This window comes from Lupinus angustifolius, chromosome LG15, assembly GCF_001865875.1.
Source record: "Lupinus angustifolius cultivar Tanjil chromosome LG15, LupAngTanjil_v1.0, whole genome shotgun sequence".
Lineage (NCBI taxonomy): Eukaryota > Viridiplantae > Streptophyta > Magnoliopsida > Fabales > Fabaceae > Lupinus > Lupinus angustifolius.
In genome coordinates, this window is record NC_032023.1 from 11,854,367 (window position 1) to 11,873,226 (window position 18,860).

Consider the following 18,860-nt stretch of genomic DNA (forward strand, 5'->3'; position numbering starts at 1 on the left):
GAGGATGAGGAGGAGGAAGAGGATGAGGATGAGGACGAGAATGAGGATAAGGATAGGATGAGGACGAGAATGGGAATGAGGATAGGATGAGGAAGAGGAGGAGGATGAGGATGAGGATGAGGATCAGGAAGAGGATGAGGATAGGATGGGGATGAGGAATAGGATGAGGATAGGATCGGGATAAGGAAGAGGATAGGATGAGGATGAGGATGACGAAAATGAGGATGAGGATGAGGATGAGAATTAGGATGAGGATAGGATCGGGATAAGGAAGAGGATAGGATGAGGATGAGGATGAGGATGAGGACGAGGATGAGGATAGGATGAGGATGAGAATGTGGACAAGGATGAGGATGAGGATGACGATGAGGAAGAGGATAGGATTAGGATGAGAATGAGGATAAGGATAGGATGAGGATAGGATGAGGAAGAGGATGAGGATGAGGACGAGGATGAGGATAGGATGAGGATAGGATGAGGACGAGAATGAGGATAAGGATAGGATGAGGATGGGATGAGGAAGAGGATGAGGATGAGGATGAGGACGAGGATGAGGATAAAAGGAGGACGAGAATGAGGATGAGGATAGGATGAGGATGAGGACCAGTGAGAAATCGGTGAGGTATTTCGGTTCCAAGAACGAATGGATTGACTCTGTTGGAAGTAAGTGTGGCAATCATGAAATGTCACCACACGAGAAAGTTCTGCTCTGTTAGTTTCATCGTCGGAGCAGGAAGAACTAACGGTGACGCCACCGTTTGCAGCGGAGTTGGAGAAGGTGTGGACGGAGGAGGAGATGAGAGAGAGACACCAGGAGGCGAAGAAGGTAAGGTGTTTAGAGAAGTATTTTGGAAAGCTCTAGAGAAGAAAGAAATTGAGATTGTCTACATTGAAGCAATCAAGGATATGTCTGATCAGGTCAAGACTGATGTGAGAATACAAGATGAGGTCTCAAGATTTTCCTATTGCTACAGGACTACACCAATGGTCAATATTGAATCATTATTTGTTTATGTCGATCTGAAATGTACTTACCATATCCAAGCACCGATACCATGATGCATGTTTTTTATGGATGATATTGTCCTAATTGGAGACTCAATTGAGAAATTAAAAGGAAATCTAGAAATGTGAAAACAAGCTTTTAAAGCACATAACTTTTGTATAAGTCGAAGTAAGATGAAATATTTGGAACGTAAGTTCAACAAAAGGTAGACAAACCTACTGTAGAGGTAAAAATGGAGATCATGTCATATCACATGTAACTAGATTTAAGTATCTTGAGTTAATCATACAACATGGTGGAGAAATTGAGGAAGATGTAAACCATATAATTCAAATGGGATAGATGTAAACCATACAATATTATCACATCATCATTCATAATATTACCAATAGAATTTACTATTTTGATAATTTCTTTCTTATATTTTATACTTAAGCTCTATAATTTCGACATGGTATTAGAGCAATCACATTTTGCCTTGAAGGGTAACTTAGGCTTCTGATCCTTTCTTTTGGTTGTCCTTCTATCCAAGCTATTCTTAGTCTTTGTTATCATCCAACTTTCAAGCCTTGTTTCCGATGTTGTTTTATCGTTCTTCTAGCCTCTCTCTTTTGCAAGTTGTTTTTCTTGTCCTATTTTTGAATTTGTTCTTTTTGGTGCATAATTTTATTAAAGCTTTAATATGCACCATTCTACTTGGATTTACAGTTGTCATCTTCATCAAAAGTGTCGTCGATTTTCTCCCTTCTCCATATGTGAAAAGTTGGATGCATATGATGTATATGCTCCAACTTGAGGGGGAGTGTTGGATATAGAACTGTTCAAATGGTTCAGATCAGTCTAGTTGTGATTAGTGCTTGTGTTGTTGTGTTGATCAAGGATCTTCTCGACGCTCTTGATGTCGTCTCGATTATTGGTTAAATGATGATTATTTCTGGTTTGGTAGTGCTCTCTAGTTCGTCCTCATTGAAGATCAGTCCTCAAATTTGGTCTTGGTTGTTTGGTATTGCCTATTGTGCAGCCATCATTCTTGTTAGCTTGTTATTTTCCATGGTGGTTAAGCTTTGAAATAACTTCTATCATGGATAATTAAATGTTGTTTTCTTCTGTCCATGGTGGTTAAGCTTGGAAATAGCATTTGTCATGAATGGCTAAGCATTGTTTACTTTTGTCCATGGTAGTTAAACTTGAAGATAACTATTGTCATGGATGGTTAAGTATTGTTTGTTTTTATCCATTGTGGTTAGGCTTGGAGATAGCTACTGTCATATGTTGTTAAGTTTTGTTGTTACATGGCATTTGAAGATTGCAGTTGTTATTAATGGTTTAAAGTATTTGTTCAAGCTATTTTAAAATACCCTCATTGTAGCTATGGTTCCACTATCTTCATTGCAAATTTTGCCAATGTTTATAACACCTTGAAGGATTGTGTTGGTGGAGCCATGCAATTAATTTTTTTTTTTTTTTAAAGGAGTTATTTGTGACAGCTTTAGATTGAGTGGGAGTATTAGAATAGAGAAAAAATATATGCAATGACATTATATAAGTTCTATACACTGCCACTACATCATCTACCATTTATATTTAATTATCATTGACTCTTTAAAAAAGTAATTCAAATGAATGGTGGATAATGTAATGATTGTATATAAATTTTTACACTAATAGTGCATAGATAATAAACTCAATGAAATATATAAAAGCATTTTAGAATATCTTCAATTACTTTGTAGAAAAGAGTTACTACCAATGTAAACATCATTTACCATTCATGTGTATAAATATTTACACTGAATGGTAGATGATGTACTTTTATTTGATATTACTGTAATGATGGCTAACATATGAATGGTAGATGATGTGTTGATAATGTAAATTGTCAGTACATAAAAATTACTTATAGAGAATATCTAGATAATACTTAGATATAGAATAAAATATTTCATATTATCATGACTATATCTTAGATTTGTTTAAAGTATCTTAGAAGATCTCTTAGAATTAATTAGGTTTCATATTTATTTTATCTTTTATGGTTTTTCCTTATTTAATTAGGAGTCTAATATTAGTAAAATAAATCTTTTATTATCACAATATCATTACATCCTCGTTCACAATAATATCACTACAATTTATTATTTTGATCATTCCTAAGCCCTATAATTTCAACCAATTGTTAGTTTTTTTGTACTCCTTAATCTCAAACTGAGACATAAAATCTTGAATTGAAGGATCCTAAATAGCCAACTTTTGAATGACCTGTTTCTGTCAATTGAATTTAAAGTATGGCATTATGGCTATTTTGATGATAATATGCGCCTCAATTTAGTATGCTTAATTCATAAGCTTAAATATTTGCAGGCATGGCTAATTTATTTCTGGAGAAGAGCTTTATTTCATAATGTGGAAGAAGATATTGCAGAAGGGCGACTTCAGTTTTGGATTGCTCGCAGTTGGCAGAGACCAACTTCACACGATGCTGTTGATGGTGAGCTCTTTTTATTCTTATCATCTTCTCTTGTGGTTCTAAAGATAGTAAATTTATTATCAAGTCAAAAGTTAACACCTTGAAGTTACAGAGGGATTAGTATACCTGGTTTTTGAATTGTGTACTGGTTGGCAATACGTTACCCATGGAAGCTTACTCCATGGATGATAATGCCATGTTGGACGGTTATTCTTGACATTGGGTCAAATTAAAAACTTATGTTCTCAAAATGCATTTTGATTTGGCTCAATCTCCACAATATGAGTAAAGTAATGAATACCAAATGATCCTAAATTGTTACATAATTGGTGGGTCACATCTATCCTACTCATTCTGGATATATTGTATGATTAATCAATATAAAGCACTATTTTCCAGTAGGGTCATGACAGATCTGACTCAGATCTTCTGTGTTGTCCTGCTGGTGAAAACTTAGAATTTTCATTTTTTATTCAAGCACAGATATAGAGTATGTTTGGTGCAACGGTAAGGTTGTTACTTAGTGATTATGATGTCACGTGTTTAAATCCTGAAAACAGACTTTCCTGTTAGACTGCGTATATCTATCATTCCTAGACCCCATTAAGTGGGAGCCTCTTGCACTAGGCCGCCTATTTTTTACGGATATGATTAACTGATCATTTAGGGAAAAAGTATTCTGCAGATCATTCATGGAAAAATTATTCAGTTTTGCCCCACCTCAAAGTAGTTAAATGTAAAAGGCAAAAGGAGCCCTTAAGGTGCTAAGGGAATTTAACACCTTCATATGAGAAGCACCAAAAAGTGCGTGCACACTAAGGAAAGGTGTTGGCATTTAATTAAACACACATAAGAGGCATGCACTTAGCAGCTTTCGCCTCAAGGTTTGTCTAGCCCCTAGTGTCTTTTGCCTTTTACTACCTTGGCATAAATACTATTGCCTTTCTTGTTATATTTAGGAAAATGGCAACTGCCAAGTAACAAAATATTTGGCACAATATGATGTGGCTTGATTTTAAATGGTTTTTCTTTTGATTTTAACAATTCCTCCTCACTCATTCCATTGCTTTTCATCAATTTTATTCTCCACAGCAAAAAGTATTGTTGTTTTACTTAATTTAAGAGAGCTATTACTTGATATAGTGACTGTTGCCCTGTTGGGATGTAGCTACTTCTACAAAAAGAATCTAGTACTATCTGGACTTCATTACTTTAATCCATCCATATCTTAGGTATTATTTATATTTCCCCAATTTCTTGACACTCGTGGGAATGAGTGATGCTACTCACATCTGAAACAACATAAAACTCAACTACTAGTACATGCTGTCGGAATGTGGACTATATATCAATCTCTCGTCCAGCGGAGATGGTTGGCCTCTGATGTTTGGTTGCGTGAATAGCATTATGCTTAATCAGGCCAATTTTCTCATACAAAATTTCTTGTTCTTATTTTCTTATTTGTTTCACCGACATCATGTCATCTGTCATCTTGGAGCATTGTGAGTAATGTTACACACATCAGGGAAATTTTGAGACAGAAGGATTTTGTTATGTACTACTTAAATGTTTATTTTATTGCTTGTGATATACTTGAATGTTTAGTCTATGAACTTCTTAGCTTATTCTGCTTCCTTCTAGTTGAGCGAGGTTTGTCCGAGTTGAGGAAGCTTGGTATAGAACAGCAACTTTGGGAAGCATCTCGCAAGGGAATTGATCAACCTCCAAGTTCTGCAGTTGCAAATCATAAGTCTGCCACTGACTCTGATGCCTCATCATGATTTCTGATCCCTTTTATTTGTTGATTGATTCTTTGTCCAGCATGTATATTTTTGTTTTCTTTTCTACATAAGTTTTCATTATTGTACATGTTTTCTAAATTTTACTTGGGTCTTGTAAAATGGAGGTGAGAATCTGTGTTGCAAGAGACATAGTGCATTTTAATAAATAATAACGTATAAGACTGATTTTTCCTCATTCTGTTAACTAAATTTTGTAGTTTGAGAGTCTCAGCTTGTTTATTTTTTATGAAATGAAAGTGCAGAACAATTACAGCTATTACTTTATTTTGTTTTTGGTTTAATATTCGTTATCCAGTAGTCTCGGTCATCTTGATATCAATTCAAAACTTGAAAAGCTTTCTTTTAGAAATGGAATAGGAAGTTCAATAATTCAATGTTACTGTTTCAGACGTTAAATAATCTGTTTTCTGCAGCATATAGCACAGTCTTTGCATCTTCGGAGTGGACATTGTACAAATATTCACCAAAAGAATAAGATATCAGTTTCCTTTCCAATCCAACAACAATTATAATAAGTATCTTTATTATTTTTCCAAGTATATTAACATTCCCTTGGTCTATGTTACAAGTGGTGTTAGTGTAATGTTGATATAAAATTAGAAGTATAAAGATGGAGATATGCTATTTTTAAAGTATAATATTTATATACGGACAATATAAATATTTATACACAGTTATATATTATTCACCATTTATTTGTATTACTTTTTTTTAAAGTCAATGATGAATAAATATGAGTAATGAATGTTGCAATGACAATATACAAAATTGTTACACTTTTAGTGCAATATTTTTTTTCTCATTTTTAAAAGTATCATAAAATTCAGTATCTTGCTCATCATTGTAACCATGAATAGTTAACAGAAATCATTGAAAATGATATTTTTTTTATATTTAGATATATGAAATACATATGCCATTTCAAATAACAACTTTGGATTTTATTATTTTATATTGAGAAAATAATGTATGTACTAACAATGTATGAATTTAGTATACTGATATTATATAATCTACCATTCATGTTTAATCATGATAGACTCTTCCAGAAGAAAAAAAGTGAAGCAACTGAATGATGGATCCAGTGACCGGTAGTAATAAATATAACACTTCATTTGATTAGTATTCCTCTTGAGTTGAATCACAAAGGAATTATAGCAATTTAATATAATAATTTACAACAGAACCCATCCAAACCCGTGCCGTTTGTTTGCAGAAAACCTGGATTATGTAAACAACTCTGAGCATATATAACTCAAATGGTGCACTACTCACGCGGGGTTTAGTTTATGCTGAATGTGAAACTTGGTTTTCTTAAACATTTTTTAGGCTTTTTCAGCTTGGTGAGGGCCAATAGGGGCGTATCCATAACACTATGGAACACAAAAAGAAACAAAGCCTGCTTAATTTTATATTAGTAAAAGCGTGTGAGCTTTTCTCCACTTGTGTTTTTTATGACTGTGTTAAAAAGACCCAACTTTTGAGGTGGGGAAAATACAAGGATTATTCAGTAAGAAAGGCATGCCTTTGCTCTATTTGCAAGGTTCCAAAAGCAGAGTATAGGCTTCATTGCCACTCTTCCACACATTTTCCAACTCTGATGCTCAAATCAAAAGTCACCCTGACTACCTAATTGTAATAAATAATATTCAATTTCAGCCATATCCTTGTAACTTGAATTTTCCCAAACCTGCTCTTCTTTTCACTCTTTGTTTTGGAATTGATGGAGGGACTGTCTTAATTTGTGGTTGTGGTTACATTTGTGGTCAGCATGGCACAAATTATGGCAATTGAGGTGTGAATTTTTTTATAATTAAAAATATATTTTGAGTTCGATACAATTTAATTTGGTTGTGGAATGGCCTAATGCAGTTGCATTGTTGTAAACGTGAACGGATATTATACTACAATTGTGATGTGATATAATTGTGGTGTTTACTATTACGGCAACTTAGAAGAATGGGTAGAGTGTAATTAGAGCTGGGGAGTTAATAAAATATTTTGACAATAAAGGGTGGATAAAAAAAATCAGTGATACACTACACAAGTGCTGGTAATGATGAAAAATTTGAAACCTTTTGTTAAAGCCTTAAAGGTAGGACCATATTCTTCTCCTTTACCAGTTATTTGAGCTGCATATTTAACAGAAGCACAGTGCCCACCATATAGTTCTCCATCAAATTTGTCCTGTATAGTTTGTTCGCTTTTTTTTGGCATTCAGTCATCTTGCATTTTTATTTTATACTTTGTCTTAAGGAAATAAAATGAAAACCTATGTACATATGAGGATAGAGTAGTCCAATGACAAGGATTAGCATTACTTATAATATGACTAGACCCTCTTTCTCCCTTTTATCTCTAGTTAATTGGGTCCATTCAAATCAATCAAAAATGTTTGTCAAAACATAAACATCCATAAATTACGCTATGGCATTGCCAGCATGCAATATGTATTACTGATATGATTGTTATTGGGTGAATTTGCCTCTAAGGTTAAAAAAAAGTAAGAGCTTATCTATCTTAATTTGATTTAATTAATATAAAAAATTCAACCCATTAATTCTTGTAAGAGTTATATGAGTAAAGTGTTAATTTAGTTTTTGAGATTGATACATTTAGTCAATTTGATCTATAAGATTATATAAAAAACAATTTAACCTTTGACTTTGCATAATATTAAGAGTAAATATATATATTCATTCATGTTTTTTGACTTTACTAATTTGGTTCTTCAAAAATTGAAAAACCCAAAATGGTATCCAAAATTTCAAATGTATATCAAATTAATCATTCTTATGGTCAAATTAGTCTCTATTACATGTTAAAAAAAACTAATTTGACTTACATTTGAAATTTTTGAGAACTATTTTTATTTTTCAATTTTTGAATAACTAAATTGATAAAATCGAAAAACATGAGAAACAAAAATGAATATTTACTCTAATATTAATTAATTTGGTTCATACCAAAAAAAATATATAGTTTTCAAACCATATTGACTAGTAATATGTAAAATCAAAAGATCAAATTGATGTTTTATAACCTCTGGAATCAATTTAATGAATAATGTGAGTTTGATAAAACAAAATGCCCTCTTACTCGTATCTATATCATTGTTGATTTTAAAAATAAACCCATTTTAGAGAAAATTTAGCATGCAACACAACTAGTGTGGTTGAAACGGGAGAATATTTGTTCTAACACAACTTGTGTCATTGTATGTATTGTCAGTTTATAATTGGTTGAAAAAATATTTTTAAATTAAAAAATAATAATTAATAATTTTTTGATCAATCATATCTGGTAGTATATACAGTGACACAATTTGAAGAACAACATATATGTTCCCGGTTGAAACGGTGGATGGAGGAAGGCCCCATGGTGGAGCTGGCGTGGAAAGTTGAGGGCCCCAATGGCAAACATGTGGATCCATAGAGGCTACCATGTGAGTTAGTATGCAAAAAGAAAACAAACAAGTGATTGATGGAGGTGGGGCTTGTTTACTTTTGTATTATCTGTAGCTAGGACAAAAAGTTTCAAAAAAAAAGTAAATAATTTATAATTTTTTATATTATTAGTATAATTTTTATTATTTATATGTTAATTATCATTAAATATGAAATTAAAGTAATATAAAATGATAATAATAATAATAGTGTATAAACTCTTACCATATATATATATATATATATTAATCTCTTCTAAAAATGGAATCCATGTGTTATCCTATAATTGTAAGAGAAGCCTTTTCACAACTAGTCAAAGGGAACAAGTTCATCCCCACATAAGTACATAAACATAAGTCTTTAACTGCTATCAGGAAAAGATTATAGACTCTAGAGAGGAGTAAGCTATTTTATTTGTGCTTCCACTTAAAAATGTGTTTTTATATCTATTCAAAGACACACTTATTATGGGCATGAGAAGAAACTCATCATATATGTTACTCATTTCTTCAATAGATCATCACAGAAATGATAATATCGAGTTATAAGATGATTTGATAGATAGGAAGAAGAAATAGAATGAAAGAAGTTGGGGATTTGAATCTCACCTACAACAAATACTAGCAAACTAACATTTATCGATAAAAAAAACTTTATAACAACATCCAAATTAGCCGAATGCATCTATTCAAAAATAATATAATTTTTTATAATAAATTATTTTCTTTGTGAAAATGTTAATCTATAAATCTTTCATAATTATTTTGCTCATGATTTTTCTTGGTATGTCATTTTCTTTAGGAATTGAATTAACATTTATTTGATCTACTCTCTTTATTAAAGATTCTAAGTATCTCCATCTTATATTTTTTTTTGGTTTCTCACATGTATCCTTGCACTGGAGGCAATCATGTCCGAGCTGGGCACATCCACAGGTAAGTGGGGCTAACTCTCCCAACGGGCATTTTTTCCATCCACAAGACTCGAACTCGCGTTCTTGCTTAAGGGGAATCAAACATGTACCACTTGAACCAACACCCGTTGGTCTCTCCATCTTATATGTACAAACCATCCAACACACAACTCTACAATAAGAATTACTCAAACTTTCACCCTAATACATTCTTTTTTTCATAATTCTATCTTATTTTGTCTAGTGTGCCTGACTATTTAGCACAATATTTTCATCTTTGCTAGATGAAGTTTATTTTGTTGATAATATTTTACAACCAAACATTCAAACATATATACACATATCATAAATTTGATTAAATTAATTTTGAATTTGATGGTTGATATTATTTTTATACCAATCTTGCTCTAAATTAGATTATTTGTATGAGAATTAAAAAAGGCAAAGTATACACTCAAATTCTGTGGTCACTAATTTTCATGGTCAATGATGCATTTGAGTACTCATTAGATTTTCTAGCTTCTCAGACAATCCAGAAATGCATTTAAAATTCAATGGTCATTATAGAAGTAGGGTGCCAATATTTTCCTCGGAATGTTCATTCCATCTCCACTTATTTTGTCGATTTGTAAATCTTGCTTGTACTTGTTCATCAACAAAAGCTAATCAATCAAATAATTTTTTTAGAAAATAAAAAAGGGTCTGTGAATCTGTGTTTCACACTATGCAAATCTTCAACATCTCCTCCAAGAACACTCATATTCTTCTCAACGTGTGGAGAAATGTGACACATCAATTAACTTCTGGGTTAAAAAGATCTAATCATATCCACTTATCTGATATGGTCCGATCATGATTGGATACGAATATGATTGGGTTTAAGGCCGACTTCAGATTCAAAAATTAGACTCACTTAATATTTAGAGTTGGATAGGAACAAACATGATATGTCCCGTCCCATGGTCACTTATTAATGATATTTGTGTGTCCCTTTTCAATTTTGTGCAAAATAATGACACCCATTTGATTGAAAGTATTATTAATTCTCTAATTTTTCATGAGATATACATGGTTAACAATAAATATACATATATTATTTATATGTCAAATTATATATATATATATGTAACAATGAGAACACTTTATCTAAAATAAGTATGAATTATATTTAATCGGCTCTAGGGTTGAGTCCAAGTTCAAAGAGTAACCTAGTCGTCATTTAGGGTCGGGTTATCTCCCGGTCTAGGATTGAGTCCGGATTTAAAAAATGGTCCAAACAACATTAAGGTTGGGTAAGGAACGGGCCTTTACCCGACCCATACTCACCCCTAAATTATAATATTTATGCATGGTTGGCAGTGGTGGATCTTGAAGAAATATCTAGGAGGGGCAAAAATATAAGATTAATTGAGTAACAAAAAATATAAATAATTGTTTAATTAACAATTTTCAAAATAACATTTCAATTCTAAATAATAATAATTAACAAATAAAGATTGTAAAGAAAAATATACATTAATTTAAAGTGTCACTCTTCGTTAAAGACTTCGACTCATCAATGATTAAATTAAGGATAAAATTTCCAACTATTTATTTTATAATATAAATCACCATGTTATCTACAAGAAATTCATCTTATATTTTACTACATAGTTTTGTTTTAATTTGTTATTTTCGTTGTTGAAAATGATCTTCCTCTAGTAGCTAAATCACAATAGTTAAGATTAAAGAATAACTTGATCAAACAAATAATATATATTTACTTTTCCCATATTGTCAATGTTCAAATTAATTCAGAGATGGTTGAGAGTTTTTATTTTTTTAAAAATGAATGGCTAACAACATCAACAATAAAACATTGAAATAAACATATCAAGTAATTCGCTTCTTACTCGCATTGAAATTCATATGATAGAATTTTTGCACAAAAAATACATATGTTTTCAATGTTAAATGTTTTATAAAAATTCATAGAATCTTAAGAATTTTGCTGCAAATTTGACAAAGATAATATTTATTCTATAATATATTTTATAAGCATAAAATCATTATGAAATTAAACAAAGTAATAATATTATAAGTAATATCATCTACATATATAAAAAAACTTTATCTATTATCTATAATTTTTATAATAATTATACAATTTGCATTTTAAAAAATGTATAAAAAACATTCACGTGTATCTCCAAGAAGATTCGTCCCTGATGGTTGGTACAAAGATTTATAGACAATGAGAATATCATCTACAATACATTATATTATTATTTTGAAGAATCAATAATAATTAAAAATGAATGGTGAATAATGAACTGATAATATATAAAATTCTTAAATATATTTTTTCTAATTTTAAGTTGCCACATTTGACATCGACACATATTAGTAAAAATATTCCTTCAAATTGACAATTTCCTTCAAATTTTGTTTATTAAATCCTACAAATTACATTGTATTAGTCAATTTGGCACATTCCAAAGGTGTTAAAGCCCCGTGAGGCCATTTTCAATGGAAGAAACACTTTTGTTGATGTAGTCTAAAGGTTATATTTTCTTCTCAAGTGCAAAAAGCCAAAAACTATACAAGGTCTTTGTCAATGCATCAAAATAGTTAAAGACAAAATGTTATCACACTGTAATTTTTCAAAAGAAATATTGTTGAGATTCCTTCAAAACAGAGCCCATATTCCAATGAAAGATGCTAAGTGCATGTTCACTTCTTTCCTCATATTTCCATGGAAGTACGATATGTGATATATATGATTTTTGGATGTATAGATTGATTTTATATTAGGATATATAAGATAGAATCTTATAAAAATAGAGTAAATTAGAGTAAAAATAGAGTGTAGAATCAACTCAATTATCACTTTATACTAAAAATAGAGTAAATGACACTAATTACTTACAAGGTTTAGTAAACTTATACACAATATCCTTTTCATATCAATATAAATCTTTTGTTACGTTATATAATTTTTTGTTAACTTATACACTAATTATCTCCTGTTACCAGAAATATTTTATTCTTATACGATTACATTAAAAAAATATTACGTTATGGGTGCATAAATGTTTTTTCTAGAGTATAGGAGAGTAATATTGCCATATTCCAATAGGTAATTTCCTTAAACACATAAGCTGAGTCAGCATGAAGCATTCGAAGTGATTGATAATTATGTTTTTGATGGTTGGCGTAGAGCTATAGACAGAGGAAGCACACCGTGGTGATTACCTCTGTCACATCTCTTTCAACACCACTTTCAGGCCTGCAATCATAAACCCAAAACTGTAATCATAATTACAACGCAAACAGATAAATTCTCAACAACTTCTATGACCCACCTTATATGGCATTCTTACTATAATTGGTCGATAAAATACTTAACTCATAAATTATTAACATAAATATATTTTGTTTAACTAATCACAATAAATTGTATATAGAACATTTTTTGAGATAGAAAATTTACTCCCTCCACTACTCCTCACTATATATATATATATATGAATGCTATTTCTTCTATTTACCTTAATCTCCTCTCTCTCCATTGGTGAAACCATGAACTTGCCAACGTGGAAATCCAACACCATTGCCAGAATAGTTGTGGTGTTAGTACTGCATCTGAGTTTAGTGTTTCCTTATTCTTATTGTTATCATCATCATGCAGATAGCATTGTTTCCCTTCCTGGCCAACCACCTCACATAGATTTTCAACACTTCTCAGGATATGTCACAGTTGATGACAAGAATCAAAAGGCTCTTTTTTACTATTTTGTTGAATCTAAAACTCATCCTGCTTCAAAACCTCTTGTTCTTTGGCTCAATGGAGGTCAAAATCTCTCACTTCCTTCAACTATACTTAACTCCTGCCTGCTTCATATTTTGTTGATAAAAAAATTTCAACATTTCGGATCATACATATACATTTATTATGACATAACAGTTTCGACTAGATAGTTTCTGAAAGTGCGACCACAACTGCTATTTAAAACATTCGTAGTAAATTTCAGAACATGGGTTAAATTTCCTTTAGAGTCTTTGAATATATAAGCTAATAATTCCTGGTTTTATTCAGGACCTGGTTGTTCTTCTTTGGGAGTAGGAGCATTCTCTGAAAATGGACCCTTCACACCAAATGAAGAATTTCTGGTTCAAAATGAGTATAGTTGGAATAGAGGTATATAATACTCCATGAAAGTTTCACACATTATATTTTATATGATAGAATGGTCTAATTCAATTTTTTACTTTGTTATAGAGGCAAATATGCTGTATTTGGAGACACCAGTTGGAGTAGGATTCTCTTATGCTAAGGGTAGTTCCTCATATATGACAATGAATGATGAGGCAACAGGTATATTCCATTAATATCTTTCAATTACTTTAGACCTTTCTTTTTGTTTCTCCTTAAAAATCTCATTTAAATTCTATCTTTCTATTGGAAAAGTTAAGTAGAATAACTATGCTTCTTACTTAGACTTTCAAAAGGTTGGAATGGAACAAAACAGTGATTAATGGTAAAATACTAAACTTTTGTATTGTACTTTACATGATTGTATTCTTAATCTCTTATTCTCTAAGGAAGCATTATTGGAATTGTATACTTTTGATTTATGAATGATTATTCTTGAATACTCTCAAATAGTCATTATTTGTCATCTGAAACAGTGCTTTTGATTTCTTAAGCTAGGGACAACGTTGTATTCATGGAAAGATGGTTCAACAAATTTCCACAATATAGGAACAGAGATTTGTTTCTAACTGGAGAAAGTTATGCAGGTAAATGTTTGTAGTGTGTCATATTTACTTTACCTTATATTTATTGAAAATTTCATTTCAAAAGCATGTCACACATTAGTCATTTTCTTACTTATTTTTTCATTATATAAAAGGTCATTATGTTCCTCAGCTGGCAAAGCTCATGATTGAAATGAATAGAAAGAACAAGATATTCAATCTGAAAGGCATAGCAGTAAGTAACATCACAGTTTACTAATCAATGATGCTTTCTTTTTCATATATTGATATAATAGCATCTTGCATTGTATTGCAGCTAGGTAATCCAGTTCTAGAATATGCCACTGATTTCAATTCAAGGGCTGAGTTCTTCTGGTCTCACGGACTAATATCGGATTCAACATACAACATGTTCACGAAAGTTTGCAACTATTCTCGATACGTTAGTGAATACTATAGAGACTCGGTTTCACCTCTTTGTTCAAAGGTTATGGGCCAAGTGAGCAAAGAAACTAGTAAATTTGTGGACAAATATGATGTCACACTTGATGTTTGCATTTCCTCAGTGCTTTCACAATCAAAGGTTATTAGTCCTCAAAATCAAATCCAAGTGAGTCTTCAATTTTGAACCTGCATTTCTAATTCTTTTAGTCATAATTATCATATTTACTATTTTACTTTCGGTAACTAGTTTCCAAGATTGGCATGTTTATTAGAATTATTGCCTTATATCATTGCAGCAAGCAAGTGAAAGGATAGATGTATGTGTAGATGACAAGGTTACTAACTACTTAAACCGAAGAGATGTACAAGATGCACTTCATGCCAAGCTTGTTGGAGTTCGCAAGTGGGGTGTCTGCAGCGAGTAATTCCTTCTCACTAATGATAACAGAAAATGATTGTCTCACATCACTTTTTAAACATCTTCTTTTACATTAACCAAGCAACACCATACAATTGGTTAATCAACTATTAGTTTGTTAACCAAATTGTACATGTTAACCAAAAATTCGCACATGATTAACCGATGTTAAGGTTGTGTATAAAAAGTGGTGTGAGAAGGACATGTTATTAACCAAATTGAATGATAAATTATCGCATAATAGTAATCATAGAATGGTTAGCTAGCATAATGTTTTTGCTGAATTGATCTTCGAAAATCGAATGACTAGTTATCATATTCAATTGAGCTTATACTAAATGATTTTAATTCAACCAACCCTTTAATCATTGACCTTCTTTATGTTGTAACAGCATCCTAGACTATGATATGCTTAATGTGGAATTGCCAACACTTCCTATTCTTGGATCACTTGTAAAAGCTGGAGTTAGGGTCTTAATTTACAGGTTACTATCATCAAAACTTTTTCTTCTCCTTTCGATTTACTTTGGTACTTGAATTTGAAGGCTCATACACATGTTTCTCCATTGCTGTATTTTTCTTGGCACAGTGGAGATCAAGATTCCGTAATTCCACTGACCGGAAGTCGCACGTTGGTTCAAAAGTTGGCAACACAATTAGGACTTAATACAACAGTTCCTTACAGAGTATGGTTTGGAGGCCAGCAGGTATATATACCAATAAGCAAATTGCTAGTTTGAATAAGTGAGAAACCAATATATATATAATCTTGTCCATTGTGCAATGTCTATATTTTATTTTTCTTAGAACTTTATGATAACTGCATTGGTACTAGAAAGCATTATCACTTTTTAAACATAATCCAAATTATATATATGCATCATAAACTAATCCTAGTTAATGAAACTATGTGTTTAGGTTGGAGGGTGGACTCAAGTTTATGGCAATATCCTTTCATTTGCAACAGTTAGAGGTGCTGCACATGAAGTCCCTTTCTCGCAGCCAGAAAGATCACTTGTGCTATTCAAATCATTCTTGGAAGGAAGGGCTTTACCTGAAATTTTTTAACACACCATTTTGTGTTTTATGGTTCAGTTGAGATTGTAAGTAAGCATTGTCCTTTAATAACATATATTAGTTAAGGAACCATGAGTGCATTAAGTGTGCAAAATGTGAAAAGAAAAGTTGAGAAAAATGTTTTTTTTTGGGTTTTTTTGTGCTGGCTTGTTCCTTGGGCTGTCATGTGTAATTGATCCTTGGGTAAAGAAATTCTGTAAAAAAATGTTGCAAGAGAATATGGCTGGGTTATTGTCCTAAATTTTTCTAAATCATTGCATGCAAATACCTGTAATGTTCACATTATCTATCTTTTGTCAAGTATTGTAGAGAAACCCATGTGAAGTGTTGCATGACATCATACATTGTTTAGTATTTGGAATGGAGGGGAGAAACCACTATATAAGTCTGTTGTAACTTTTGCCAATTAGAATTACTAATCAGAAATACCGTGGAGTTTGTAATCTTTATTTGTTTAATAATATATTGACAACATCAATACTCACAAGGACTTAGACACAATCACACAATTCACCAATACTAGTAACAAATTTAACAAATTTCTTTCTTTTCTTTTCTCTTTGCCCTTTTGTTTAATTGTTTATGGTGAACATATAATGCTCGTTTATACTGCACTAACAATTGATTCCTCTTGGACTTATTCACAATTGGGGAGCTTTTAACCACCAATCATAGGTGTCTATTGCTATTAGGACATAGAAAGAATGAATAATCACAAACAAACATCCTATTTTCAACCAAAACTAATAAATCATTTTCACTTGTAAAATCTCTCACTCATCCTCTTATACAATGTAAGACTTCATCCTATATATAGAATAAGTATGAAGTATGAACTCTTATCTAAGGTTTAATGTACTATCCACTGGGAACCATTCTATGGGCTAATATCACAGCACTATTTGTGATCAGAGGATTTCTATTCTGTTGAGGCTTTCATAGTGTTGTCCTTTCAGTGTCCAAATGCTCAGCACATATGACATGACACTGACTAAACTAGGAATACTGTATATTCTCTGGTACATTGGTTTTTTTTGTCAATTTTTTGTACTAGGTAAAAATTTAATTTCTTTTAAAATAAGTGAATGTCATGAAATGAACTTTTGATTATTATAAAACCTAGTGGAGTTTTACAATACTAAAACAACGTCTTGTTAATCAATTTTATCTTGACTAAGACTAACAATGATAATTGAGTAATTGAAATTTCACAGTTTTGTTCTAATAAATCAATTAGTTTTATTTCATCTTTTATTTCCATACACATGTTAAACAAATAAAATGAAAATCAAAGAACAATTAAAAACAAAAAGTTGTTTTCTAACTACTCAGACTTTTGCAGTGAAATATTGTTATCACTATGTATTATGTACTCCTAATTAAACCATGATGTATCTCTTGGAAATAACGTGCCATCAATGTTAAACTAGGGACAAATGTCATGGTCCAGCTTTTGTACTTACTCTTTTCTACTTTTTGTTCAGAAAAAGTGCTTCTGATCTCATTTGTTCTCTGAGTTGATGCTCTCCAGAAACAGTATAAAGCATGCACAAAAGTGATTTGATTTACTAGCCTTAGTAGCAAAATATTAAAAGCTAACATATCTCATTTTGATGAATAGCTCTTAGTTTATTTATAATAATATATAGTTCTCTACACAAGACCGATTGTACATTTATTGATTCCAGAGTGGAACTACTTCAACATTTTATTTATATACGGATATTTATTAGATTATAATTAGTCCTTGTTATCATGTTGCAATTAATACTTTTTGAAAGTTGTTTGGGCAAAATGGGGCACTTTCCACCCATTCTTATTCTAGTCGTGACTGCAAACTTCGTAAGTCTTAGTGGCTGTGAGTGTTTTATATTTTAAATCTCTTTAGATCAAGTGGGGAATATATGTGTTGTTTATGTGATTTGATTAAAAATATATATTTAAATAAAAGTATAATAATCAAGTATTTTTATGACCATCATAATCACTAACACATGATATATTTTTTGGGATAAGAGTTAGTTGAGATTAGCTTTGTGCAAAGTAAGAGTAAGCATGGGGCGGAAAAGGTTTGTCCCTAATCTGGTCTGAATGTTGGTGGATTATTTTTTGATCTCAAACTTGACTCTAAACCCAAATACTAACTTGGCGCCAAATATTGATAGGACCTATAGCATTTAAGCTTGACTCTTAGATCTCGAGAGTAGTTTTATGATTCTCAAAGGCTTTTGTTGCATTGTCATTTAGAAATTGACAAGGAGACGAAGTAATAAATCCAATTGAATCAATTGAATCCTATACCAAGATAATATGTATGGTCATTAATTTGATATGAGTTTTATATCTCGAGAGATGTTAACCTTTAATTGGATGGCTCACTTCCACATATTCATGGAATAATTATGATGAGGGAATACCCTAAGGACATCAAGTAAGTTTATCCAGGAAACAACTTGTTTATCTTTAAGGGAGAGGGTTCATTTACACTAAGGAAATCCAATGGTTTGAATTTGTGAATAGATTTAAACTATTAATTTTTCGTAAAAT

At 31.5% G+C, this 18,860-nt stretch overlaps 2 protein-coding genes across 6 annotated transcripts in view; both read left to right on the forward strand.

Moving 5' to 3' along the window:
• LOC109328096 (coiled-coil domain-containing protein SCD2-like) overlaps window positions 1-5,450 on the forward strand; it is a 20,134-nt gene extending 14,684 nt beyond the window's left edge. For all 4 annotated transcript variants that reach the window (XM_019561365.1, XM_019561367.1, XM_019561368.1 and 1 more), the window contains 2 exons: window positions 3,368-3,494; window positions 5,115-5,450. In XM_019561365.1, the coding sequence (XP_019416910.1) occupies window positions 3,368-3,494; window positions 5,115-5,254 (267 nt within the window). In that variant the 3' untranslated portion in view covers window positions 5,255-5,450. The remainder of the gene's footprint in view (window positions 1-3,367; window positions 3,495-5,114) is intronic.
• LOC109328097 (serine carboxypeptidase-like 45) lies at window positions 13,149-16,530 on the forward strand. Of its 2 annotated transcripts, none has more exons than XM_019561369.1 (10): window positions 13,149-13,466; window positions 13,713-13,814; window positions 13,896-13,991; window positions 14,324-14,416; window positions 14,530-14,609; window positions 14,691-14,984; window positions 15,112-15,239; window positions 15,629-15,721; window positions 15,826-15,943; window positions 16,155-16,530. In XM_019561369.1, exons 1-10 carry the CDS (start codon window positions 13,196-13,198, stop codon window positions 16,302-16,304), a joined length of 1,425 nt encoding a protein of 474 aa, XP_019416914.1. In that variant the 5' UTR covers window positions 13,149-13,195; the 3' UTR covers window positions 16,305-16,530. The 2 variants fall into 2 exon arrangements, with proteins under 2 accessions (XP_019416914.1, XP_019416915.1); XM_019561370.1 differs by having other exon boundaries at window positions 15,115-15,239; window positions 16,155-16,304.